Source organism: Myotis davidii, unplaced genomic scaffold, assembly GCF_000327345.1.
Source record: "Myotis davidii unplaced genomic scaffold, ASM32734v1 scaffold174, whole genome shotgun sequence".
Classification (NCBI taxonomy): domain Eukaryota; kingdom Metazoa; phylum Chordata; class Mammalia; order Chiroptera; family Vespertilionidae; genus Myotis; species Myotis davidii.
This window is the reverse complement of record NW_006289087.1, coordinates 5,762,088-5,789,969: the sequence shown is the minus strand read 5'-3', so window position 1 is coordinate 5,789,969 and position 27,882 is coordinate 5,762,088. Positions and strand designations below refer to the sequence as shown.

The 27,882-nt window shown below is 41.9% G+C and overlaps 1 protein-coding gene across 9 annotated transcripts in view; it reads right to left on the bottom strand.

The window, feature by feature from the left end:
* Window positions 1–3,423: 3,423 nt before the first annotated feature.
* The window catches only part of ESRRG (estrogen related receptor gamma), a 458,818-nt gene continuing 434,359 nt past the window's right edge, over window positions 3,424–27,882 (bottom strand). For all 9 annotated transcript variants that reach the window (XM_015562376.1, XM_006761285.2, XM_006761286.2 and 6 more), the window contains 2 exons: window positions 10,289–10,558; window positions 3,424–4,011 (listed from right to left, as the gene is read on the bottom strand). In XM_015562376.1, the coding sequence (XP_015417862.1) occupies window positions 3,767–4,011; window positions 10,289–10,558 (515 nt within the window). In that variant the 3' untranslated portion in view covers window positions 3,424–3,766. The remainder of the gene's footprint in view (window positions 4,012–10,288; window positions 10,559–27,882) is intronic.

Genomic DNA, 27,882 nt, shown 5'->3' with positions numbered 1-27,882 from the left:
ATTTAAACCCCTGCTTTATTTTTAGGAAACAGGTACTCAGAGCCACTCTGTCCATGGCAGCAACAAAGGGCGATGTTTATTGATTTGGTTCTTTCGTCTGGAGGGAAATAAAGAAACACCATACGGAAGAGCAATCAAAAGTGGAAGCTTGTTTAATATTGCTCTACCATCATCCCGAAAGGCATAATAATTTGAGTTACACATCTGAACTGATTGGAGTTACAGAATCATATCTCCTTTTTGCATTTAACAATATATACAATATAAAATAAATACATTTACACAAATGGACATTGGTTGGAGCACACGGTATGGTACACATCACAAAAATATACAATTGATTGCTTTACAGATGTGAGGCCCATCTACAGCTATAGACATGGTTTTATTATTATTATCATTATTATTATTATTCTTTTTACTATTGGCTATAATGCAACTCCTGGATTATTATAAGCAGTTTAATTTTTTTTTTGTCCTTTTACGATCTTTGCACATAAGACTGCCATAAAATGTTTTTCTAGGCAGGTAAACAGAGACGCTTAAATAATTAAAATACAATCACCAACACCCATTTTCTCTTCTATAAGAAAAATAGCAGTTTTAAATTTTTTATATCTTTTATGTTATCATTTAAATGCAAAATAGTGGAATAAATACAACAATCTGAGCTGATTGAAACACAAGAGTAACAGCAGGTAGTCACACAATCATATTGCTTTAAATAAGAACCAACTGAAAAAGAAACAAAATCAAAATTAAAATCATATAGCTAAAACATATACCTTTACTTCCCAAACATAACTTCCCAAAACTTCACATTAAGTAAATGGTCTTGCCTGAAACTCAAAAAGACTTACCTCAAGCGAGGTTTTAAGCGGGGCATTTGCCCTAAAGCCCGTGCAGTACTTTTAAGTCTGCATTGTTCGTTGTATTTCCTATTTATGGGGTACGTGTTTCACTTAAACTGAAAACCTAAAATTGTCCTCTCTTCTTTCCACATATCTCCATCTCCTGTTTTCAGTTGGTTGGCTCTTACTTCTGAAGCCCAAGTACTTTAATGTGATACAGTAAAAACGATGTATATTTGTATATATTTCATTTACATATAGTGTGGTTGAATAGTAGCAACTTAAACCCCGCACAGACTTTCTGGAAAATAATCTTTTTTTAAACACTTACATATATAAATAATCTTATAGAATCAGCACCTTTTTATTTTCCCAGGAGTTGGATTGTTCTGTTATTTTTCAAGGGATGTGCCAATTTCTGAACTCCTATCACAGCTATAAATTTCAAGTTATTGACCATCTGAATGAATTGCTAATGATGATTTATCTAGAATCACACTACAATCACTTCTCTACTGAGAAACCACAATCTACAATATAGTCCCATATAGCTAATGATAGATACACAGTATTTCTAGCATGAGGTTGATGAACCACCAACCCAAGGTATTTTGTTTAAAGCACACCAAGTAGCAAGAGTTTTGGAAACGTATCCGCACCAAAAAAGTTTTGCAACAACACAGAGCGAGTTAATAACAACGTTGTGGGAGAGATGAGTGAGTGAAAGCCATATATATACAGCATTTAAAAATTAGACTTATCTATATTCTTGAAATATTCAAAGTTTTATTTCTAAGCTATACATTGGTATTCTATAATAAACCATTAGAGAAATTATCCCTTGTTTTGAAAATATTATGATTTTTGATGTGGATCTGTTCATAAGGAATACTTGTTTGGAGTTTCAATCTCTTAATTCTTATTAGGAAGAACCTTATTACGGGTGAGGAATAGAATATACTACGGTAGTCTCCTGAGGAATTGTACATCCAATATTGTCTCTAATTCTACCCTGTGTCTAAAAGCACACACCACGAGAATCCAAACACCACAAGAAGAACAAGACAAACAGTCTTTGAATGCAACATAAAACTCCGAGAAAGCACAGCAAACATGAAACATTGAAAAGCTGAACTACATCTCTTTTTGTTTGTTAGGATTACAATTTTAATTACATCTGTGTACATAGAAGAAGACTGTTCACATGGTACAGGGAGCAGCTACTAACACTGGTCCATTGGATAGCATCTGATGGAGGTTACTGTTTCTTGGGTATTCGGCGACTGTAGGTTGTGGGGGCATCTAATCGACTCCTTCATTAGATTACACCTCTCCACCGTCGGGAACCTGACTGACTTTCTGGCTGGGACAATACTGGTTGAAAAGCAGCTGTATTGGCTTAGCTCTTGGTTAAAAACCACAGATTAAACATTCCTAAATGAATCAATTCATACCAAGAGGTTTTAGAATTTGGTCAGGCATCCGTCATCTTTGACGGGGGTTTTTTGTTGTTGTTGTTCTTCCAACTCTGGCATTATTGCCTCTTGAATGAAGACCGGCTCACAGCTCCTTCCGGGACAAGGTCTGTAACTTTGCAGATAGGCAGTAATGCATCCCTAACCACCGCAGCAGCTAGAAATCGTATGGCGATGGCACCTCCCAGGTGGAGAGGTGCGCTTCGGAAAATGCTACAGATCTGGATTCCGGGCGCAGTGCTGACAGGTGACCACCCAGAGCCACTGCAAGTGTAATCTCATCCTTTGCGTCAGAGAACATTTAGGGAAACTGGAGCTTGCGTAAAGAACTTGATGTTTGGGACCAGACGGGCACACAACATAAATTGCATCCGTGAGAATATGCACCTTCCCTTCAACTATTGCTTGAGTAGGTTAAATTCCCATATTAATAAATGGCTGAGAAGTGGTAAAGCTGGTACAAAAAAAAATCTCCATTTTGTAAGAAGAAACAAAACGTTTTTTTTAAAAAACTCTTCCTTCAGGATTCATGTGTCCTTCATTGTTGTCCATAATTGTTCAAAACCAGCACAAAATTGCAGTATTCTTAATTTCTCTTTAGTATTGCGTGAATGAATAAAGCTTAAACTATTCCCTGAAAAAGTTACTTAGTAGCTAAACTAACAAATACCTGGAAGACTTTGAGAAAACAATTCAGGAATCAAATGGCTGTAACTGATCGAGATGGAAAAGCGATGATAAGAAGCAGCCGATGCAAAGTTGCTTAAGTTGTCTGATTAGGGGCTGCTCCCATGGAATTTGATACTGCCCTCAGTCGATCCGTTCGTGTTGCACTGTACTTTAGCTACGTTGGTTCTTTCTCTTTGATTCCTTAGTCACGGGGGACGTTGTGGTTCACAATTAAGTTCACTGGCATCCATACTATGGATTTCCTTCCTTTGGCAGGGCTGGTTTCCACCTCTCTTCAATTAGAGACCTCTTTTAAAAGTTCAGCAGCAGATAGGGAGAGAGAAAGAAAGAAAGGGAGAGAGCGGGGAGGGAGGGAGTAAGGAAGGGAAGAAAAGAAAGGAAATAAAATGTTTCTTACTACTAGAGCTATTTAAAATTTAGAAGAAAAGGGAAGGGTGAGAAGAGAAAAAAGGAAGGGAGGGAGGGAATTAGAGAGAGGGAACCAGTAATCAGGAAAGCCAAGAAATGGGGGAAAGGAGGAATAAGAGAGGGAACGAAAAAAAAAAAAAAACATGAAGAGAAATGAGAAGAAAAAAACACATGAGAAATCTGAAAGCTGCTTCATAGTCTTGCTGCTAAGTGATCAGTGCAGTCTTTGCTGATTGGGGATGGCGTTGACTAAGCTCTACGTTTCTTCCACATTACGCTGGGGTTTATTTTCCCTTTCTTGGCGGGCGTGCAGGAGGAGACGGCGGCCCAGGAGGCCTTTAGTCAGACCTTGGCCTCCAGCATTTCCAAAAAGAGTTTGTGCATGGGGACCTTGCCTTCCAGTTTGATGTTGTAGAAGTGCTGCACGGCCTTGGTGGAGGTCTGCCTGAGCAGCGGCAGCGTCATCAGCATCTTGCCCGCCCTGCGTGGGTCCTCCACGTGCTGGCCGGCTTCGTAGTCCTGCAGGGCCTCGTGCAGGACGTCCTGGAGCTTCTGCACGGCCTCCACGTCCTCTATGTGCATGGAGTCTGCGCGACAAAGCAAAGGACAGACACAAGGCCATTAGTGATTGTGAGAAGCCGCGTGCAGCAGTCCTGCAAGTTAACAGTTACCTGTCCACTCCTCTAAGCCCTGAAACCTCTAAACCAGCGGTGGGCAAACTTTTTGACTCGAGGGCCACAATGGGTTCTCAAACTGGACCGGAGGGCCGGAACAAAAGCATGGATGGAGTGTCTGTGTGAACTAATATAAATTCAAAGTAAACATCATTACATAAAAGGGTACGGTCTTTTTTTTTCAATAGTTTTATTCATTTCAAATGGGCCGGATCTGGCCCGCGGGCCGTAGTTTGCCCACGGCTGCTCAAAACACAGTGTCTCCCCTTTCTGAACTATTTGTGGGGTATACATTTCCCTAGAGTAGATAATTTTCAGTGCTTCATAAGAACATGGGAATGAGCCCTCGCTGGTTTGGCTCAGTGGATAGAGCGTTGGCCTGCGGACTGAAGAGTCCCAGGTTCATATCTGGTCAAGGGCACATGACTAGGTTGCAGGCTGGATCCCCAGTGGGGGGCGTGCAGGAGGCAGCCAATCAATGAGTCTCATTGTTGATGTTTCTATCTCCCTCTCCCTTCCTGAAATCAATAAAAAATATATTTTAAAACAAGAACATGGGAATTACTATAAAAGATTCATTACTGAAAGGGTGTGGGTATTTTTTTTTTTAAGACAAAGAAAGAGAAACCTTTCTTTTAACAGATTATGACCATGGCTAGGTTATTCATTACCTCATTCACGTATGTATTCATTCACTCAACAATCATGGAAGGCCATCTAGGAAAAGTATTAATTTCATTGCCGTGGTGGGGAAGTTGTTGATAATCCTGACCTGACCCTGAAAAAGCTCACATATCCCAAAAGGCAAGAAACCTGCTGATGACAGAGATTTTTAAAACTCCATGTATATATCCTGGACCTACAGTGTGTTCCGTTGTAGAATTTTCAGTTACTATTGACGGTGCCTTAAAAGATCCTTACATAGTCTGCTTCTCTGCTGAGATACAAATAACGCCTTTAGATTAAAGAGTTAGAAAATTTCATTTAAAAATCCAATTTGATCAAGCAATGAAAGGGTTAACAGGGTTGCCAGGATTATTCTTGGGAGGGGAGGGTATAAAAGTTACAACTCTAAAAGAGACACTTAATTATATACAAGTTTGAATCATTTAGCATGTTTTATTGATTCTGATGACAGTTTATCTGTTAATTATACATAATGGGGTCTTTGGGGGGAATTCTGAATGTTTAATAATTCTGCTTCTCTAAGAATACAGAGTTCTAAGATATACGTAGTTATCCTAATCTTTCATATAATTCAAGTATCAGATCACATGCATAAAAAGAGAAAATCTAATTTAAAATCAAGTGGCTAAGCATACGATAAAATTATGGCAAAGTAATTAACAGATTGACTATTGTAAGCGGTAACATGTTTTTAAATTTTCTTTTTGTTTTGCTTATTTTTTTCCTTTTACATGGTTATTTTTGAGTCATTTCACGATATTTTTGGTGAGCTATTTATATTAGGTGGTTAATGACACATTTCTTTGAAAGAGTTTTGAATAATCTGGAATACAGTTGTTTATATGTATTTACTGCTCAAGACTTGATTCCTGCCTGAAGGAGCCCAGAGAAGGAATTCTTCCCCGTTAGAAATGTTCATGTGGTGCCCTGGACTGGAATTCAAGACATTCTCTGCCCTGGCCGGTGTGGATCAGTGGTTGAGCCTCAACCTATGAACCAGGAGGTCACAGTTTGATTCCTGGTCAGGGCACATGCCCATGTTGTGGGCTGGATCCCCAGTAGGGAGCATGCAGGAAGCAGCCGATCAATGATTCCCTCTCATCATTGATGTCTCTCTCTCTCTCTCCCTCTTCCTTTCTCTCTGAAATCCATAAAAACTGTTTATTTTTTTAAAAAGAGTTGAAATTGTCCTGAGCCTGTCTGGTTCAACCTCCCATCTTCATCAGGAACCTGTATCACCACATTTTCACAAAGACATTTCCACCTGTGTAGAGCGTTCCACTTGATAAGGAACCAAGCTAATTTTTAGAAATGTCTTCTTCATATTGTCCCCAATCTGTCTCCAATGACCAGTAGTCGGTCCTGGTCCCGGCTACTGGGACAATACATGTCCTTCTACATGGCAGGTTTTTATATCCTTGAAGTCAGGGCACAGTCACTTCCGGGCCCACCCCAAGCCCAACCTTCCCCACTTCTGGGGCCCAGCAGGAGATATATTATAGGATGTCACAGGAAATCAGGCGAGAACAAATAGCGGAGAGCTATGCTCACAAACAGCAATTAAGACTTCAAACTATTCTTTAAAGGCTGTGATTTAGCATGTGAGATTTAGAAATGATTTAATCAAATTACTGTGATAATTTAACTTCCCATTTACAGAAAAAAATTCTAAGTCATTTTAGCTTTGCCCGTTCTCGGATCTGCTAATACTTTAAATGCAAACTCACTAAATCTGAACTATTTAATTAGACCATGATTCAGCTGGCAGGCTGCTGAAGAAAATATTAATCTCCATTAGAGATCCCAGTTCAAGTTCTGGCTCTGTGGCTTTCATCTCTGTTCTGTTCTTTCGGCTAAATTTATACACGCGTGCCAGGCCCAATAGAAACGGCATTAATTTATGGAATTATTTAGCTCTGGTTGCTGGTGATGGTCTCTTTTTAACTTTATGTTTTTAATGGAAATAGTCCCAGTGTTCATGCTATTGGAAGCCAGCTAAAACTTAATAATGAAAATCATAGGTTTATGAACTAGACGGGGTGATGCTATACTTTTAAAACAATGGGTAAATTGGTAGAAAACAAAAACACAGAAACATTAATATTCTTGGGCCCAAGCCCAAACCTATTAAATCAGAAAATTGGGGCTAAATCAGGACATCAGAATTTGTTAAAATCTCAGCGATTCTATGGCCTAGCTAGACAAAAATGAGCATGTATTACCTTGGGGGCAGTGGCGATAGTTTCAAGCTAATTCTTGGACATAAACACTAGGACAATCTTGAGAATAGATCCCCATGATATAACCTTACCCAAAAGGCTTGTAGTTATATTTCATTGCATTCTCCACTAACAACATAAAATTAATTACAGAGGTCTCCACATGGAAAAAAAAATTCTACACATGAGAAAATTGGGCCTATTAATTATAATGTTAAAATGGCGACTTCAGTTGTACTTTTAAAATTCCACCTCAAAGAGATGTATCAGTGATGCTCATCATTGTAGGCACTCAAAAATACATATTTTAAGCGAGTCTCTGCGTTATTTTTTTTAACCTTCAAATTTAATTAGAACAGTTATATAGGGTTTCCAAATATTTGAATGGGACAATTACAGTAGTATTTTTTGATACATTGCTTCTTTGTTCTTTTTGTCATATACCTGATAATAGGTACTACACAACTGTTCTGGTGTTCTAAATATTCCTGAATTCACACGTGACAGAAACATAGCTGCAAAAAATATGACAGTCATTAACAGGAAGCCAATTCCCTGTTTCCCAAGCATAAGCACAACATTTATAATTATTGAATAAAGACAGATGTTTAAAATAAGCTGAAATTTAGATTAATGAGACAATGCTTGTTAACACCTACAGCCACATGGGGAATGCTAAGATACCTATAAATTAAATGACACTGAAATAGATTTTTTTTTTTGGCACAAAAAGTCACTTAAGCTGATCTGAAATTTCTAAATACTAAAAAAGACAACCTATGAGCTTTTCAGGGTATCTAGGAATAGTGTTCAAATATTTTCATATTGACGTACTTAAGGGCAGTTTAAGAATCACTGTATCTCAGCAAGATCAAATCTACAACTTTATCACTGTCCTCCCAATAATGGTAAAAAATAAATAAAAAAGAAATGAATGACATCAGATGAGGTATCAAAGACAATGACTTTTCTTGTCATTTATTCCAAGCTAAAATGGTGGAGCTCACAGATTAGAGGAGAAGAGAAAGACCACATTTATACAACACAGTAGGGGTGGCACACTTAGGAATTAAAATGGTCCTTATAATCACTTCTCCTTTATCAGGATGCTGACTCAACTTCTCTTCCTATTGAGAGACTAAAAGACTGTTAAAATAACACAGAACATTTTGTGACATGGAAAAATTTTCTTAGAAAACCCAATGCTACTCAATACTATAATAAGGGAAAAGGGTGGGGGTGGGGGGGCCTTGGTAATTATTTCAGGCTTTAAACAAGAAAAACAAACTAACTAGCTCTTTAAATACCCTAATAACCAGTCCCTGCTCTGAAATAGGTCAACCGTAAGTGAAGAGTGGGTGGGATTTGAATATTTATCTATAAAAATATTAAGGATTATACTTCTCAACAACAGAGAGAAATGCCATCAATTCAGGCACTCAAACTGTACTCCATAGCCGTACAGTATACCTCCAACTTCTAAAATTATAAACATTTCAGCCATTTTGATGATAAAATCTTAGCACTGCTCAGCATTCATGATTAGTTAATTTATAAAAAAGCAATTTGAAGCATAGAGGATACAAAACAGGCTTGCTGCACTTCATAGATAATTATTCAAAGAAATGTTTAAATTTGAATTACTTTGTGATTACCAAATAAAAATTCACAAATCTGCCATCTAATTATGAGAGGGGCTATAAAATGAAGTCTCTGCAAATTAATAAATCCTCAGAAAATTGCTGTCCCAATTTCCCACTTTGGCTTTCCAGAGAGCAGGACCAGGGGCCCTTGATCCTGCAAGAGCAACGCCATTTGTCATAATGAGTCATAATTTACAGTTTCCCAGGGAAACAGCCGAAGAGAATGGTGTGGTTAACAACTAAAAGTGCGAAATGCTAAACCCCATTATAAAGACCGATCAGAAAGTACAACTTCATTGTTGAAAACAATGTCCCTCCTATCCGTCCCCGGATCCGTGCATCAATATTGTAGATGAACTGTTAATGACAAAATCAATTAAAAAATTATTTCTAAACACAGTCACGCGTCCCCCGGCTCTCACGGGGGCAATCTGGGCAGAAGGGCTCATCTCCCTAGGACCGCGCCAAATCACCCCTCCGTCATCCCCAACTAAGCAAAAGCAATCTGGTTTTTCATTTTTCAGCGCGGCTGAGCCCAGCCCGAGATTGATCGTCACATATGGCCCCAGAAAGCAAACTGTCAATACCTTGAAAGCTGCAGAATTTGAACAAATAGCCGTCCGCCCATTCAAGCCACTCACTGCATCCCATTTAACAGATTTTATTGACAGTTTCCTCCTTGTAATTAAAGGGAAAACTACTGGCCGGCAACCAAGATAAAGTTCAAAGATAGGGTCACAACAAAAGCAGATGGAGGGGCACGGAGTGACTGTCAATGGGACAGAGCGGCCCGGCGTGTTATCGACGCGCAGGTATCTAATGATCCGCCCGTCATTAAGGAGGGATCTAGCCTGCGCTCTATGCAAATGAGGAGACAGACTTAAGACCACAAGAAAGGGTTCAGAGAGACACACGGGGGAAACCAACAAAGCGCCAACGATTTTTTTCACACGCCTGAGGTTGCCGCCTTTTAGTAAGTTTCAGTTTAAATGTAAAGGCTCTTCATCCCCATCATGCTTAACCCTCACCGCACAGGTGGTGCCTTTGAGGGGACTAGTCCCGCTGCCCAGTTTGACTTTTAGAGCACCCCAGAAAGTGAGAAAACAGAGGGTTCTTTGATAACCAAAATTAAAAATGATACTAAAGATGTGTTTTTTTTCCCAATCGCAAAATGTGCATTTTTTTGAGGAGAGAAAAAATGGTTTTTGTGTTCACTTGTGCACACAAGACAACGGGAGCTAATTTTGTCATGGGACTGTCCATGTACACTACAAACTAGTAAATGCATGAGGTGGCAAAAATCTCCCACAGCTTGCCACAGGCAAAGGTAAGGTGTCCCCCAATAATGTATACATGCACTTTGAATAATGATAAAGGCAGTGTTTGTTAAAAATCATGTCATTTTCAAAAGGGAGCTGTGAAGTGTGCATACATTTTGGGGGACACCCTGTATAATAAAAATAATTCCCATCACGTTGATTTTTCTTCCTTAGAACTTCTCACCAGAAAGCTGTGATGATTCTGATTTTGCTGATTCATACAGAATTTACTACTGGACCGAGCGGATCTCTGAAGAAGTTAAGGGAAAGGATAAAACCGACACGTGAAAAAATGTAACAAGGAACACGTCAACATGCCAACCTGAATTAGCGAGAGCTATTGCTTTGAGGGTGACGAATTCCTCTTTCTCCAGCTTCATGCTCTTGTATTTCTTCACCAGCTGCAGGATGGCATTATTTAGGTCGAGAAGGCCTGCTAACTTGGACTGGTCTTCATCCATTATATAATCGTCTGCATAGACAAGTTCATCCTCGAACGAAAGAGATCGGTATACGACACCAAGGATCAAAATTTCCATCCAAGCACTCTGCAGGAGGCTCATCTGGTCCGCCAGGGACAGCGTGGAGAAGCCTGCATGGGGAGAGGAGCAGATCAAGTTACCCCACAGCCATCATTTCATAAGGACACATTCGTTTCAATGGCCCACAGCTTCTGCATTAGGGCTGGAAATTGTGCTGAGTTTCCATTAGATGCTCTCACATTCCCCCCTGATCACTGCGCGAATGGCAAAGCAAAAGTCACCAACCAGCTCCAACACAGTGGTGTTTTCCCGAGCTTTCATAGACTGGGCTGAGAGCAATACAACAGAGAATTCTGTATCTCTCACTTGAGAAGAAAATTCAACAAGATCGTTAAATACGCTTGATTATCTGGCGGAAGTCTTAATGGCTCATAGGAAGTCAGATTTTCAACGACCTCAGGTCAAAAACTGCTATTGATAAACAGAATAAAAGTTTCTTTTTTAAAAAAGCCAAAAAGAGAAAGGAAAACAAATAATTTAGGTCATACAATTTGGAAACATTTCTCTATAATAGTCACAAGCACAGTGAACAATTAGTATGCTTACACTCACAAGAGCCTTTGCAATTGGATATTTGTTCCCATCAATATTTAACATGAATTCCTGTTAAAAATTGTGATTACTGGTATAAAAGGGAGTGGAGTACTTAGCACCCTGGCCTCCTCCAAACAGAAAAGCAAGTTTGCTCTTTGGATTAAGACCCAGTTATTGTACAAGTTGAATATGAGGGCAATGGGGTTTTGTGTAGAGGACATGAGCAGAGCCAGATCAGAATTTAAGTATTGGCTCCACTGAGCTACTTACTGGCTGTTTCATCTTGAGAATGACAATTTACTTGTACCTTAATTTTTTACTAGAAAGTATAAGAACCATCCAACAAAGCACGAACTTGTAATATGCATTTGATAAGTGTAGCTACATCAGATATTAGTTTTATCTGAAATACCAGCATGACTGTTTTCAATTCTTTACTGAAACTCTGTGAATGCTTACAGTCCCTTCTGAGCTTGCGTAAACATATGAATATATATATATTGTAAAAAATGGGGATGGATGGGAAAAATAAAGGAGCACAATTAAGCCTACTTAGGAATGAAGAGATTTATTTATAGTTCAGAGGGACTAGATTTAAATTTTGAAAGATATGTAAGGTCTTAGTGAATCACCCAAATATTTTTTCAACAGCCTTTTTTTTAAAAATAAGTTTATTTTTTAAAACTTTACTTTCATTTCCAAGGTTCTGCCCAAGGAATCCCAAGGGTAACCAACTCCTGGGGTCTTGGGGGCCCATGATTTAAGGCACGACCACCAGTAATTCTACAGAAGGGGAAACTTTGGGGGCAATGCCACTTATAAAATCTGTCTCTACTCCCCTTCCAGACCCTGTTACCCAAATCAAATATATGCAGCGCTGCCCAGGCTTCTTAGGCTCTCGCTCTGATCATTGTCATCATTCTTCCTCCTATCATATTGTCCATGTCCCACGTGGCATCAGGAGGGACAGCACAGTAAGAAAAAAGGTGAAGATTCCCTGGGCTGTTGCTGATAACTAGTAGCCGCCATTTGGCACCGTCAACTAGGAGAGTTTAATACAATCATCAAGAGGGATTAGGCAAGCTCACTCAGGGGGTCTGCAGGCATCTGTGAAAAGCGTTGCTTTCCTTGGGTAGCAAGCTGCTGACACAGGACTGGGCAGATCTTCCTTTGGACCTGGCTGTGTCAGTCTCTTTTTTCCCCATTCTTTTTTTTAAATATATTTTTGTCTTTGCAAAGTGGGTTACATTACTAATTATCCTCCTAAAATCAGCCATAACCATTGATAACATTTTAAACAGACATTCAAAAGAGGAAAATAATGACCTGATGGGTCGTTCTGGCTCCATTTGCTTTCAATCAAAGGTTATCCTTAAAACAAATAATATCACTCTTTTTTTCTGCCCCATCCCCTCACCACCAAGCAAAAAGATGCCATGCACACCCCACTAGCTAACTCGAGAAAAGGGGACCACATAGGACTTTCTTTCCTAAGTTAAACGGATGAAAAAACACACGTTCTTCTAGGAAGTTGTGAGCAAACAGGCATTTTCCATGTGCCTCCTCCTCTCCCTGTTCACGCTCCCGTCTCTGCGGCAGCAGATGGGCCGAGCGCATGGCCCGCAGCCCCTGCCCGTGACAGCCCCCCTCCCTCCCGGGCTCCGCTGTTAGTAAATAGATTTACACATTCCCCAATCTCCACACATCTTTTCTGCCGAATAATTAAAAGCAGGATGATTAGTTTATTGAGTGGAAGGAGGAACTTTTTTATTGAGGTCCATCCGCGATGTTATCAGGTCGGCCCTGTTCTGGTTGTCAGGAGGGCGCAGGCATCCAATTTTTCTTATCTGCCTGATTAATACAAACGCCGTTTCAGGACGCATTAATTAACAGATACAAATCTGCGTTCTCATGGAAGGATCGATACGGAGAAGAAAAGAGGCATCAATGTGAATTTAGTGCTGATGATGGAGAAGGCGCGCTATCGACAGTTACGTGCATGGAAACTTGAAAGTTGCGCAGGTCCCTTTGTCCCTGCGATGTACAAATGCACTATTTTCCACCCGTCACAATGTTGCACACGTTTCTTTGGGATTTAATTAAGCAGGGGGGGGAAAAAACTACAAAAAAACAACAACAATAAAAGTTAATTTTCTAAGGTGGATTCTGCAATTTATTTCTTTTATGGCATTGGCTGTGTGTGTGTGTGTGTGTGCCTGTATCTTTCCTATAAACGTAACTTTTCCCCTTTCTTTTTTACTTCTAAATGAAATAAAAAGAAGGAGAAAAGCAAAGAAAGGTGTTCTCTCTCTCTCTCTCTCTCTCTCTCTCTCCTTGGTCAGTGAGAATGGGAAGATGGATCTAACATGAAGGTTTGACCATTTTGCTTACTTGCTATCTGGAGTCTATTTCAGCCCATTAAAGGAGGTTTAAGTTTGCAAAACGTAGGGAAAAGCAGCCATGCGCACTTTGCACAGTATGAATACACGTGTGGACTTGTATCTCTTCTTGGTCAAGAAATAGCTGAATCTCAACCCATTAACCCTTTCTGACCTCACTCTGGCAAGCTGGCAGCTGGCACCCGGGCTCCCCCGCCCCAATGCCAGGTAACAGCCTTATTATGGGATGGTCCTGCTCACTGGTCCCTAAGAAGGCTGGATACATAACATTATATTTTCACTCCAGAGTTCTTCCCCCTGCCCTCTGGAGTGTTAGCTGTATTTTACACACAGACAGACACCTGGATGCAATACTCCTTTTATCAGTAGATCCGAGCCAGGTACAGAAGCATAACTGGCCAAAATCTAAATGAAAAACACATGTTTTAATAAACTGTGACTAAGGAATTTTGTAAAAGCATGTTTTATCGGGGCACACACACATCAGAATGGTAATCCCTGGTTTGTGCGTTTGCCAGCATTTATGGTGTGTTTTCCAGCTAGCAGGCTGAAAGTTAGAGACACCCCCTCCCCAAATCTGTAACATTTAGCTCTCTTTGGAGAGAAACCTCTTCCGCAAGGGAGTAAAATACGCTTTCCCTGTTGTGTCGTTTGCACTTCATGTTTTGTACGGCCCGGGATCTCAATCTTTGGTGTGTGCCAGGTCATAGTTTTAAATGCTCGGCCATATTACAGCGTTTGAAAATAACACTGAGGCCGTGCGTGGCCCATGCTTTGCTTCCCTGGCTACAGCCCATTCCACACGTGTACTTGACAACTGTGATCTCCCTTCGTCTCCGTCCTGGGTTTAAACAGTGTGTCTATCTGCTGTACAGCGGGCTCCCAACAAACCAGATGACAGCTGGGAATAGCAACACCAAGAAGGATCGGAAAGAAGCAGGTACCCCAAAGTCACAGGCCCGTAGGAAGTGTGTTCTGTGCCCACCCCCTCGCCTCCGTCGCCTGGAAACTTCGGAGGATAACAGTGACACCATGGGCACTTGTCAAGTATTTTTTTTTTTTCTGAGCCTGGCAAACGGGTGCACTTTGCAGTCCACTTACACAAAAAGGCTAAGCATGTGAAAGTGTGAAGGGCAAAGACTATCTGATGGCTGGGCTTCCAAAATGCACTTTCATTTCAGAAAGCAGACATGTTTATTCCCTGTGAGGGGTGTTGACACAAATAGGCTGCCGTGCAGGCATTTGGGGTTTAACCCCTGCGAGGCATGTTCTTCTTGGTGGCTCCCCTGCCACACACAGCAACCCTATACATCTTCGGGGTGGCTGTTCCTATCAGGGGCACTGACTGCGCCTGCTCACCGTGTTTGAACTGTAGTTTCTCTGCTCCACAAAAAAGAAATCGGAAATCCATTGGGAGTAGCTGGCTGAGCGACATGGCAAAAGTGAGACACTTTCTCTCTCATACACATAAACCCAATGTGGACAGGAATGAGGGGGGAAGAGAGGAGAAAGAATATCAATGGCACGAACACTTGGTGCATAACCCTTGTTAGAGGCAAACTTGCTCTAGATTTTTAAGCCAGTTATGTGTTTCACACGAGCAGACACGTGTTGTATATGATTTGCAAAGCATACAGCTCTGGGCCGTACAGTGAATGTGTGTGTGTGTTTTGCTGTAGTGATGGACTACATGAACTAGACCTCCAAAAAGTCCAGAGTTAAGCAGCTACAAATGGTCAAGTACCAGGGTGAGGGCTCACATATCTATCTGGTACCAGAAGAAGCATTTTATTTAAAAATCTTCTTTATAAGGGATGGTGGTGACTCTCTCTTGATTTTATCAGGTCTTAGACATTAGATAGGATACCCACAGTGCTACCCTTTGGCTCTCTTGCTCTTTTTAGACTGACCGTGATGCAGATTTCAATCATTTAGATTCCATCACAGTTGGTTTGGGTGAAATGGAGGAATACAGAAGAAAATGTAAGAATAACTGCCCAAAGGGGATAGCTCCCTTTCTTGCTAATTGAATCGTGTTTTTGGCTTCTGTTGATTCCTTAGGAAATGTGGTTTTTTATTTCTGTTTTGATCCTAGAAGCAGGGCTCACAGGGATTTTATGGAGCCATTCTTTTTCGTTTAAACCTCAACTGATGATATTTTTCCATTGATTTTTTAGAGAGAGTAGAAGGGAGAGGGAGAGACAGAGAAAGAGCAATGTGAGAGAGATGCATCAACTGGTTGCCTCCTGCACATGCCCTGACCAGGGCCAGGGATGCAACTTACAATCAAGGTACATGCCCTTGATTGAAATCGAACCTGGGACATTCATTCTGTGGGCCTATGCTTGATCCACTGAATCACACCAGCTAGGGCAGTGGAACGCTTATTTCTAAGTCGTGGTTGCACAGGACAAATGTGAAAAGCTGGAAGGCAGAACTCAGATTTGAAATTTACTTACTATCCAAGATGTGGCAGAATTGACCACCATCTATAAAATTAGCAAAGGAGTTGGGGAGCGGAGACACAGTGAAGGGGGTGGAGAACGGAATGGTGAGGTGACGCCTCCCAGTCCAAGACAGAATTATCACTCTTCGCCGAGTCCACAGGTGCACTTGGCAGAGGAGCTTACAATCTGCCTGCTCCGGGCACAGGGTGGAAACCGTGCCTCCCGGGCACTGGGGAGCAGCTTTCTTTAGGATCGTCCCTGCTCTCCCAGGCCAGCTTGCTGGAGAAATGAAAAGCACCACAGCAGCTAAAAAAAGGTATTCTCTCGTGGCAACACAGGAAAGCCTCAAAATGATGACAAGGGTCTTTTGTGTTTGTTTCTGTGAGTGGGCGGTTTTTAGCTGCCAACCTTGTTTGGAAAAAAAAAAAAAAAGGAAAGCCTGGCTATAGGGCAGATGAATGTGAAAGGAGAATGCAGCTTCTCCTGCAAATCCCTCTTCCCTACCTCTTCCGAGTGACGACAGAGGATCTGAAATACCTCCCTTAGCTTTTCCCATGTTCCCTCGTACATGGCCTCAACTTAGCTTCTTCTTTCCCTTCATCTAAGCCAAGAAGAAAGAGATATTGTTGGACAATATGGAGGCAGGTAGGGGCTGAGCTAATGACCTTTCCCCCTACAACCTTTATATTTTAGTAGCTGAAAACAAGTCCTACTTGGAAAAATCTCCTCTTTGATGTGACTAAAAGTTGACCATCATGAAAAAAGGCAGGCGATGCCGTATAAGACAGGACTCTAAAAAATCTTAGAAAAGGGCATTTTCAGTCTTTCTTTAGGATTAGATGGATGGTGAGTAAGGAAAATCATTGTTTTGAAGCCATGTTTCTGATCTGAAAGAACAAGAACCCGTGTTTGATTCTGCCTGGCTCTACCCCATCACTGATAAGAAGGGGTTAAGAAATACCATAGGTTGTCACAGGGCACTGACCAGGAGTCCACGGAAAACCAGTCCAGCCTGGGCATCAGCTATGTGGGCGCTATCCTCCAGGAAATTCCCAAGCAGGCTGCATCAACGTCAGCCTTATACTTGATGTGAAATTCAAGACTCCAAAATAAATGTATACTGACTCTATCATGCACTTTGGGGATTTGTAAAGCTGACAGACAGACAATTCCATAGACATTAAGAGAGTCTGTGGGAAACATTTCATGTCAAATGCCCAAAAGCTAAAGGTTTCCTGTCCTTGAGAGAGACAGTAGTGACCTTGAGGTCTGGAGAGCTGGGTTCTAGTTTCACTGCGTCACACCCAAGGGTGTTAACTTGGCCCCTGTTGGGGTTGAACTGTGTCTCTCCCAAGATTTTGCGTCTCTCCTAGCCCCCAGAACCTGTGACTGTGACCATATTTGGAAACAGGGTCTGTGAAGATGATGAAGTTAGGACAAGGCAATTCAGATGGGTCCTAACCTAATATGATGCAATTTTACCAAAAGGGGACATTTTGACAGACACAGATGCAAACTGAGGGAAAACGATGTGAAGAAACACAGAAGAATGCCATCCTCATGCCAAGGGCTGTTTGAGGCCACCGGGAGCCAGAGGAAGTATGGGACAGGCAGAGCCAGAGGAAGTATGGGACAGGCTCTTGTGTGTGTGTGTGTGTGTGTGTGTGTGTAATATATAACATTTCCTGAGGTAGCAGAGAAGGAAAGATTAGAAGGAAAAGAGAGATAGACCCTCGATCCACCCCATCTGATTCCGGAGTGGGCGCTGCCTATCCCAGGAAGGTGGGAGTTCCAGGTTTCTCCCTGCGTATCCGCTAGCAGGGATGAAGGCAGAGTTGCTGGCATTCAAGTCCCAGCCTCCTGTCAGAGGAATCTCTCTGTTACCAGTTTCCCAGCTGTGACGGCCCTGCCTACACACATGAACACACAGAACGATGCCGGCATCGGGAACACCTGGGTAATTTCCCGAGCTCACGGAAAAATTTGAAAATGTTATTTCAACTGCCAGTTACAGAAGAAGGGAGAATGGCCATCTTGTGGATTCTCCCTGAGAGAACTAAGAACAGATTCCATCTGGGGTCTCTAAGAGAAAACCACTTTTAATTTCCATATTAATTTTCAACAACATGCCTTCAAATCTTTCCACATTTACCTAATTGCTCCCTTGGTATAGAGGCACAAATTCCAACAAGAGTACTAATGATTAGAAACTTGGCGTCTTTGGCAACAATATTAACATCACCCCTTCTCTCACTGTTACTAGTTGCAAATAAAAGGGGGAGGGGGGGAGAAAGAAAATGTTTCCGGTACGCTTTGGTCAACTTTCTCAAAAAGAAAGACACCATAACTCAGTGTCTCCAACACATGGCCCGGAAGGAGGAAAAGCAGGAAAAAAAAAAAATCAGGTCATCAGCATAAATGCAAGTTCAAGGATTTATAGCACAGACCATTAAAAACAAGGTGTCATATGTATTCATGGGAGAACGTGGAAGAAATATGCCACCCACGAGATGCATGTCACAGATAAGAAATCCCGCACGCTGACCCTGAAACTCCGCATTCATATGATATCAGAGACCCTCCATGTCTGGGCGGGGAGACCGGGGTACAGTCTGTGCTCGGGACACAGCATGGCCAAAACTCTCCATTTCCGGCCCCCGAGTTCTGAGGAGAGTCAGCCGCCTGCCCTCCTCTCCTCTGTGGCTAATGAAGATCTGTTTCTGAATATTTACTCCCAAGTTCACGGCTGGTGCTGGCTCAAGCGGAGCGAAGTCATTAGGGCTTGGCATCCGTTCCACTGGGGAGGCGAGCGGTGTTCTTATTGACAACAGAGACAGCCCCTTCGATTCCTCGCCGCCTCCCCTTCTTTCTCTCCACGCCGCCCCCGATTTGGCCACGTTACAAGGACACAAAAGCAAAAACACAAAACGACACCGCTCTCGGAATGCCTCAAGCACACGGATGCGGAATCGTTACCAGAATAAAAGGCTGCCTGGTGTACGGATCGCGGATCTATAATACACACACCACGCCTGCGTCTCTCCTAATAACTCTCGCTGAGCCACTTCCATTCAAAAGTAGATGGCGAGGGGGAACCGGAGCCGCGGGGGGAGCTCTGGGCTGTCATTCCTCTCTCCTCCCTGAATGAACACAAACACCACAGCTCCTCTGCTCAGTAGCCCCCTCTTGGATCGCTTGCAAAGTGTATTTATTTGTCTTTGCACTCCACCTACCCTCCTCTTTGCTGGGACCGGTCTGCCCTTTTCATGTCTCTGGGATCTAGCGAATAGATTCAGGAAATCCTAGAAATTCCCATATTAGGTTCATTTAAGGAAATAAGCCAAGGAAAACACAGGGGTGGCCACGGATGAATCTGTTTGGAAGGCGCACTGTTTTCTAACGGAATCCGAGTGGCATTAATGTGACTTCTACCATCAGATACTCTGAAGGTCTGCAAGAGTCCCAAATAAAGGGGGGGGGGGGGGGGAAGGAGGAACAAAATAAAACAAAAAAGAAAAAGAAAGGAACAGAAAAAGCTTCCTGCCTCTAACACACCTAATTAGCCATCGGCAGACTCTTAATTGCATACATTAGGATGATTCCATAGTGGAGATTAATTCTAAATACTCCCCAGCAGCTGGTTAAGATGCCACGGACTGCGGTGCGGACTGTACTTTTCCACTTAATTAGATATCAAAATTAAGCAGCAACAAGCATTTTGACATAACGGGGATCGAGCCGCCGCCCGGCCTCCCCGAGCTGCCGTAAAGTGACCGCTAAACAGAGCCTCACAGATGGAGAGATATTAAATGCCTCACTGGAAAGTAATTTCAAATAATAAAATATCAATATTTACATTTTAATTACCCCAACCGAGAGCGGCTCTGTCATCTTCACGATTGCCGACGCAGCAAGGGGTCCGGGGATGACATTGGGGCTCCGGCTGCAATGACTATTTTGTTTCCATTAAAGAATGACAAGTGTTTTAGAGGCGGTGACACTCGGTGTGTGAACAAGAATGACAGTGGATCAAAAAATTCCCATTAAGGGACTTAAATGCCTCAACGAGAGACTTTACGGCGAGCAGCCGCTCCTCCTTGAAACACGGAATCCTTCCCAAATGTTCTGCCGAAAGTTTATTATGGGGGACGCCCAAGGGGAGCTTTTGTCTCCCATGAAATATTTAGCTCCCCAAAGCGTTCTATGATGATTGTCAATTTAAAAACAATAACACTTGAAGCGCACAAATATCTGGGAGTTACGTGTCAATCGCAACCATATTAGGGGTTTCTCTTTTTTTTATAATATTACCATTGTTCTTTTTTCTTTCATAAAAACAGACAATACTATTGATCATGTCTCCTTGAAACATATCTATTTCCTATGGAATACATGGATGAAAGCTTGGAGTATGGCTCAGAATCATCATCATAAAAAAGGCTGAGTTTGTCTGCATGAACTTTCCATTAGTTCTTTTATTGCATGCAGCCATCTCCATCAGAACTTCCTCAACGTGGGAAATAAAGCCACGCACGGGTGGCGATTTGCACGTGTCCACCCGCAGACGTGTGTTTGTACACTGTCCATGTTTCTTTAGCTTCTGCGATTACTGAAAAACAGCCAATTCCTCGCCCAATTTAATTACTCTTTGTGGGGTGTGAGGATGAGATTATGGAAAAAAAGAAATAAAAGGTATATATTCGAGGTGACACGCTGTGCTCTCCGGATAATAAATGAAAACAGTCAAGGCTTCCTTTGGGGACGAATGTCAAGGCTGCGGAGATCTTGAACAAATGTTAATGCCTGAGATGTGCGAGAGCGTCTAAGAGAAACCCCACGGCCAGTATCCTGGAGCAGGCTGTTAACTGACCCCCTATCTCCCAGCCTGCATTTATTTAATGTGGAGAGACGAGCAGCCATAAATGTGATAAATGGCCACCGCAAGAGGCTGAATAGAATTTTTCAAAAAGGAGAGAAAAGGGAAGTTGGGGAGTTAGAGAGGCGTTTAGCACTCTCTTACCCCCACCCCCTGTTTTTAAATATCCATTTTGAGTTTAGAATAAAAACCTTGATAACAGGCATGATATACTAGTGCTTGTTGTCTCACTGGGAGACGTCCCTCTTAGCAAAAAATGGAAGTGCCCAGGAAGTATTTCTTAAGCGTCCCTAATGCTTTTAGGACAAGACAGGTCCCCATTTCTCAGCGCCCAGCACCTTTTAATTTCTGAAAGAGCCACGGTTGAAAATCTTAATTAATTGTTCCATACTGCTTCAGGATCATTATGCAATGTAATAAAGGCCGTGTAATTATGAAATTTTACAGCCATTACCAAGGCTGATGGCTCGTATTTCATCCTCAGCTGGACCCGATAGCTTTTAGGCACCCGGCTGCTCTTTGATGAACTACAGACAGATCTATCAGGCCCAAACAATATCCAGGCGAGGCGGCTATAATAGCTACCTACAGATGAAGCCGCAGATAAAGATAAACTATAAATCTACGCGCCCCAATGCGGGAGCACCGCCTGGGGATGACGGAGAGGGGGTGGGCCGCTTGAGACAGGCGCCGCTCCCAGGAAGGCAGCCTCCTGCGTCGCCCGCTCATTCACTCCGGAATGGGTCGGGTTTCATAAAAGACAGAGAAACCCAAGTACACGTCTCATTTCTTACTCTGTATCTCGAAATCAAATGAGAGAAGGAAAGGGTGTGCATCTGTCCGTGTGTGCTGTATTTACTGCATTATTTAAAGGGGAGAGACTACTCAGCTATCCCAACATCTATATATTTCAGTGGTGTGTGTGTTGGGGGAGGGGGGAGGTACCTGGAATGTCGTCCTCCTGAACATAGATAGAATTCTTCACTTTACCCAAAATAAGTATTCTGAAACCAATTTGATCAGAGCCCATGAGTATCTTTCTTGTAGATCTTAACGTTTAAAAATAATAATTCAAGCAACAACACACATACCCCTACTGAAATGTGGACAGGAAAAATAAAATCATATTCACGGATAACTCAAATGTTTGAAGCTCGAAAATATTTTCATTTTGGAATTTATGGATTCATAGAGCAGAATCACTGATAAAAAAAACTATGGTTGGAGTACAGCTGGTGTGGCTCAGTGGTTGAGCATCAACCTATGAACCAGGAGATCACGGTTCGATTCCCAGTCAGGGCACAGGCCCAGGTTTCGGACTCAATCCCCAGTAGGGTGCATGCAGGAGGCAGCCAATCAAGGATTCTTTCTCATCATTGATGTTTCTATCTCTCTCTCCCTCTCCTTTCCTCTCTGAAATCAATAAAAACATATTTAAAAAACAAACAAACAGAAAATGATGGTTCACTTAACATATTTCCAACAAGTCTCTTTTTGCAAATTAAGCATTTACGGAGATCCTTTTAAATATCAAGCTACATGGAGAAGGGCCATGTAGGAACCTCCTATGGCAACCGTAAGTGCCACACTCTGGGAGCATGTAGTCCGACTCTGCCTTTGCGATACGGCAGTGACTTCGCAGAACTCCTGCCCGCAGTCCTGAGGATGGCATCAGCCTCATGCTGGCTCATTTCAATGAATATGACCAGCCAGCCAGTCCGGGCCGGGCTCATCCTGGAGAAAGAGCCCACCTGAGGGTCAATAGGATTCAGGCTGCAAGCAGAAATGGTGGACCACCCAGGGCAAGGAAGAAAAGCAACAGGATGCGTATAGGTGGATCTGGAGAGTGAAGACTGGCCGGGTGGAGGGGAGGGATGGTGTATGTGTGGGTACTAGGGGGTGCCTATAAAAAAGGATGTAATACTGCTTTAAGCGGCATTCGCTCTTTGGAAAGCTCAGCTTGACACAGTTCACTGAAAGTACAGATTAAGAGGGAGACACACTGGTTGTAGTAAGATCTCAGCTCCTCACTAGCCGTGTGTCCTTGAGCTAGTCTCTGAATGGCTCAATTTCCTTATCTGCCAAATAAAGTTGCTGGCTGGAGGCACCAGTCCACAGTGCACTCTGCACTGAACTTCCCCATGTCCCTGATGTTCTCGGTTTGGAGCAGGAAAAAGACGTGTGAATCCAAAACACACCTTCCCTGCACAAATGGATGGCCTCCCTGCCGGGATCCCTCCCTAGCCGTGGCTGTAAGAATTCTGCCAATGGACTGACTCACCTCCCACGCTTTGGAGAGATGGAGACTCTTGGATCTGAACGCCCTAACTCACGTCCTCTTCCTGCTGGTCTCCGAGGACAAGGAACTGCTCCTTCTTCCCAGGAATTCTTTCCTGTTCTCAGTCCCGTCAGTTTCATGCTCAGCTCTTCTCCCTTCCTTGTGCCTCTTACTTTCTCCTTCTCCTGGGGTTCTGTGCCTTCATAACCTATTACCATAAAATCTTCCCTCCACGCCTAATAGCTATCTCTCTGCCTGTGTCTGTCTGTCAGTCTCTCCCTTCCCACGCTCCTACCCCTAGCCACTCACCATCAAAATTCCCAACCCTCTAGCGTTTTCACACTTCTCTGCCATCATTCATCTGTCACCCACTGATGTCCAGGTCCTGTCTCAGCAGCTTTACCTTAATAGAGTCACCGAAATCACCTAATTGCCAAATCCTAAGAAGATGCTAACCATCTTCACCTTCCCTAGCTTAACGCTAAGCTACTGCTCCATTAGGCAGACCCAAGTCACAGCACAATTGTTTCAAGGCAACTCTGAAAACCTAACGGCCATGGACCATGAAGTTTCCAGAGGTAGCTTTGTGAGCCTTCTCCCCGCATTAATACTTCTCAACAAAGCCAATGGACCCAACACTTCATATATTACGAAATGAGTGTACACTTCCATATTCTAAGCAGAGAGAAACTTTACAGGTAAGTCATTACATGTATTTTCCATTTATTACACATTTTAAATGAGAACAAAAAGTGTGACTTCAGAGGCAAAATTCATGTCTCCAACTGAAGACTATGTGTGGCCACCAACAAAGGACCTCATTTAATGTGTTGACAGATCTATTACATCACAAAGTAAGGGCTCAAATATTCACTGGATGCATACACTCCTAAGAGACAGTTGTCTCTATCAGTTCACATCAGATTTGAAGTAATGATGTGTTTCAAACTTTCTATTTCTAAATTCAAAACTATTCAAGGAATTCCTCAGCAATTAAAAATCATCAGTAAAGTTCAGGCAGCCTGGTTCAGTGGTTGAGAGTCTACCTATGAACCAGAAGGTCATGGTTCGATTCTCTATCACGGCACATGCCTGGCTTGTGGGCTACATCCACACTGTGGGGCATGCAGAAGGCAGCTGATCAATGACTCTCTCTCATCATTGATGTTTCTCTCTCCTCTCTCTCTCTTTCTCCCCCCTTCTTCCTCTCTGAAATCTATAAAACTATATTTTTACAAAATCAACAGTAAAAATGTAGGTGTAATGTCGCTATGTGCTAAACAGTTTCCACTTCTCTGCGTTCATTCAAGGCCTAGAAAGTACTTGAGTAACTGAACTATAGGAGAAACATTTAAGTAGAAATAAAGACTCATTCAAAGCCAATTATATCCCAATAGGAACCTTTCTTCACTCTGGTGCTTTTAGGAAGGTGCTTTAGACAGAATAATTCCTATTGTGCTTGATTAGGATTTTCGCTACTTAACATTCAACAGTTGAATAATTTATTTAAAAAATAAATCAAAGACTTTGCTTTTGTATTCCTATTGGAAACTGGCAGTTTTTCAAGAGGTCCCTTTATAACTCGGGGAAATGACATGACTAGTGTGGGAAAGAAACACGGATCCCTTTCTGAGGCAGACACACTAATAAGAAAGATATGGTTCAATGTGCTAGCTATTCTTCCAAGTTTTATTAATTAGGCAGACAGCCTTTCCCACCGGAATAACGCAAGGTATTTATTAACACTTCTTCCCTCAAACAGAACAAATGAACAGCAAAGGAGGTAATTATTCAATACACCGATCCCTTCATCAACCTGGCAGGGGCCACCCAAAAGACAGTGTCTGATTATGATCTTTTTCATGATATTTTAATTGTGCTTCTTAACCTGCTAAATTAAAAACTACAGGGCAATCTCGCTCCGATCACAGACAAAGGAGATCCTATCAACTTGAAACAAAATGTATGAATGCGCCTATCTGCTTTAATTACACCCAGAATTTAACAGGCAAATTCAATAGGATCACAGAAGGATTGAGAGCTAAATGTTATCTCTTCGCCAATGGCATTATCATCTCCCGTACTTTGTTACCCATTATGGAGGGTGAACTTCTGTTTAATAATAAGGTTAGGAAATAATGGTATTTCAGGAAGAGAGGCTTGTTCAGATATTTCTGAGTCTGTTGGTTATGTGGTGATCAGCTACTCTACCCACCCTGACCATGAGGATAAGAGGAAGGATTATGAAAAGCAATGAAATCTCCCTCTGTCTTAAACAAGGTCAGGGTATGGATTCCAAATATGTTTTTGAACACTTAGTATATCCTAGGTCTGGATTATCTTTATAGCAAACTTCTGCCAGAATTTCTCTCAGCCAAACCTTTAGTTTTTCTCAAACAGTCCATTTACTTGTATCCTAAAATCTTCACCCCAAACATTCTGGTGATCCCCAAGTGTGATCACAGTTCCTGAGATTTGCAATGTCTTTCTTTATTTAAATATTTTTTTATTGATTTCAAAGAGAAGGGAGAGGAAGAGAGAGAAAAACATCAATGATGAGAGATAATCCTTGATCGGCTGCCTCCTGCATGCCCCACACTGGAGATTGAGCCCACAACCTGGGCATGTGCCCTGACCTGGAATCAAACTTTGACCTCCTGGTTCATAGGTGGATGCACAACCACTGAGCAACACCGGCCAGGCTGGGTTTGTTTTGCTTTTTTTCTTTCTATCTACACTACCATACTGTGAGCCTAACCCAGGCCAATTCCCTGGCAATAAATTGACCTAAAACATACTCTTTGGAGAGATTCATGAGCTGGATACACTACATTCTGTGGGTGTTTTATGTGTGTGGGGTTTTTTTTGGGGGGGGGGCACAGAGATGTTTCTGACTCTACTGATCCTGGTTGATTATTCCCTACTCTTCCTATACGAGCTGCAAAGGAAATCCTTCCTAAGGCTCACCCTCTCCTGGACCCCCTTTCTTTTCCTCTTTCTGGAACTGTTTTTATCTCCCTCCCAGACTGGGATCTTCCTGTTTAATCATGTCAGCAGGATTCAAGCTTTTTGCTTTCTAAGGCAATGCACCCCTTTTTGATCCCTTATGAATAGTCCTTAAAAATTAGTGATAGCTCTTTGATACACATAAATGGAAATTTCCCTCTAAAAATATGGTAATTATGGTTTGCCTTTCCTCTTAAATGATTAGAACAACAACTTAAGATTTAGAAAATGCCAGTAAGAGTTGAATTATATAGCATCGTATGTTTGCACATGATTGCCAAAGTATGAATACAACATGATAATGTATTTATATATAAATAGTTTTATATAGACTTTATACAACTCATCGACAAACTTATGACATACCCACCCCAACTCACTATTTCTAACTGTCCAGCCTGCTATGAATATATTTAGAGTTATTCTGATGTTATTTGCATATGCTCATATAAATATCTCTGCAAAAAATTCTAATGTCTTTAAATATACCCATCATTTACCTGAGTGCTTAGAGCACTTATCACTTAACATTTATACATTTTTATATACATTGTTTACAATTAAATCACTAAGAAAAGGTTTCTGTTCAATGAATACATACATATTTACATATCTGTTACAATGCATATTGCTTACTTGCTGTGTTGCGACTCCTTTCTCACCATTAAATGTGAATATGTAATTAGCCACATAATAAATATCTCCTTTAAAATGTCCAAGAAAGCTCTTAATTCAAATGTGCTGTGGTCCCTGCTCAGAGTTCACTGAACTTTCTGGTTTGTTTGTAAACACCAACGATGAAACATACAACTCGGTCACTAAGTGCTGATGCAAACACACCTTGGCTGTCCAATAAATATTTATTGATCTTGTCGACAAAGGGGGCTTCTTGCAAAATGAGGCCTCCTCTTCAGTAATAAATGCACCATATTTATTTATGGATTAACTTATAAGATTTGCAAAACTGAAAGCTAAACTCAAAGACCTCACCGAAGTAATGGTTTACGACAGGTTTCTTAACTTCAGCGCCACTGTTATTTTAGGCGGAATAATTCCTTGTTGGGGAGGAAGGAGTAGAAGGCTGTCCTATGAATGGTCGAATGTTTAGCTGCCTCCCTGACTGTGACCATCCACATTTCTCTACATGTTGCCACATGTCCCCTGGGAGGCAAAATTGCCCCTGGGAGGGAGCCTCTGGTTAAGGATGATGAAAAATACCTTTTTCTTCCTATTCTTCATTTTTTTAACAAAATATTTTTATTGATTTCAGAGAGGAAGGGAGAAAAAGAGAGAGAAAAATTAATGATGAGAGAGAATCATTGATTGTCTGCCTCCTGCTCGCCCCACACTGGGGATGGAGCCCATAACCCAGGCACGTGCCTTGATTGGGAATTGAACTGAGACTTCCTGGTTCATAGGTTGACGCTCAACCACGCAGTATTCATTATTGAGAATGACATTGTTACAAATGTCTTGTCTTGGCCTATGTAGCATTTTCCCAGACCTGACCATACACAGAATTCAACAAGAGGGCCTCCACTATGTGCTAAACTTGTCCCCATTGTCCACCTCTCAGAGCAATACTAGGCCAGCTTCATGGGTGTGCGACCCGGGCAGGGAGTCACACATGGTTTAATTCTCTATCGTCCCCATCTTGAAATTCAAGATACATTTTTAATGATGAGTTCTGCATCGTCGTTTTGAACTGGACCCCACCATTTTATTAGCCAGTCCTGTAATAACTATCAAGTCAACATTACTGAGAAGTACTAGTGAAATCTATGTTTTGATAGCATATACATTTGAGGTCCTATTGTGTTAAAAAAAAAATCAC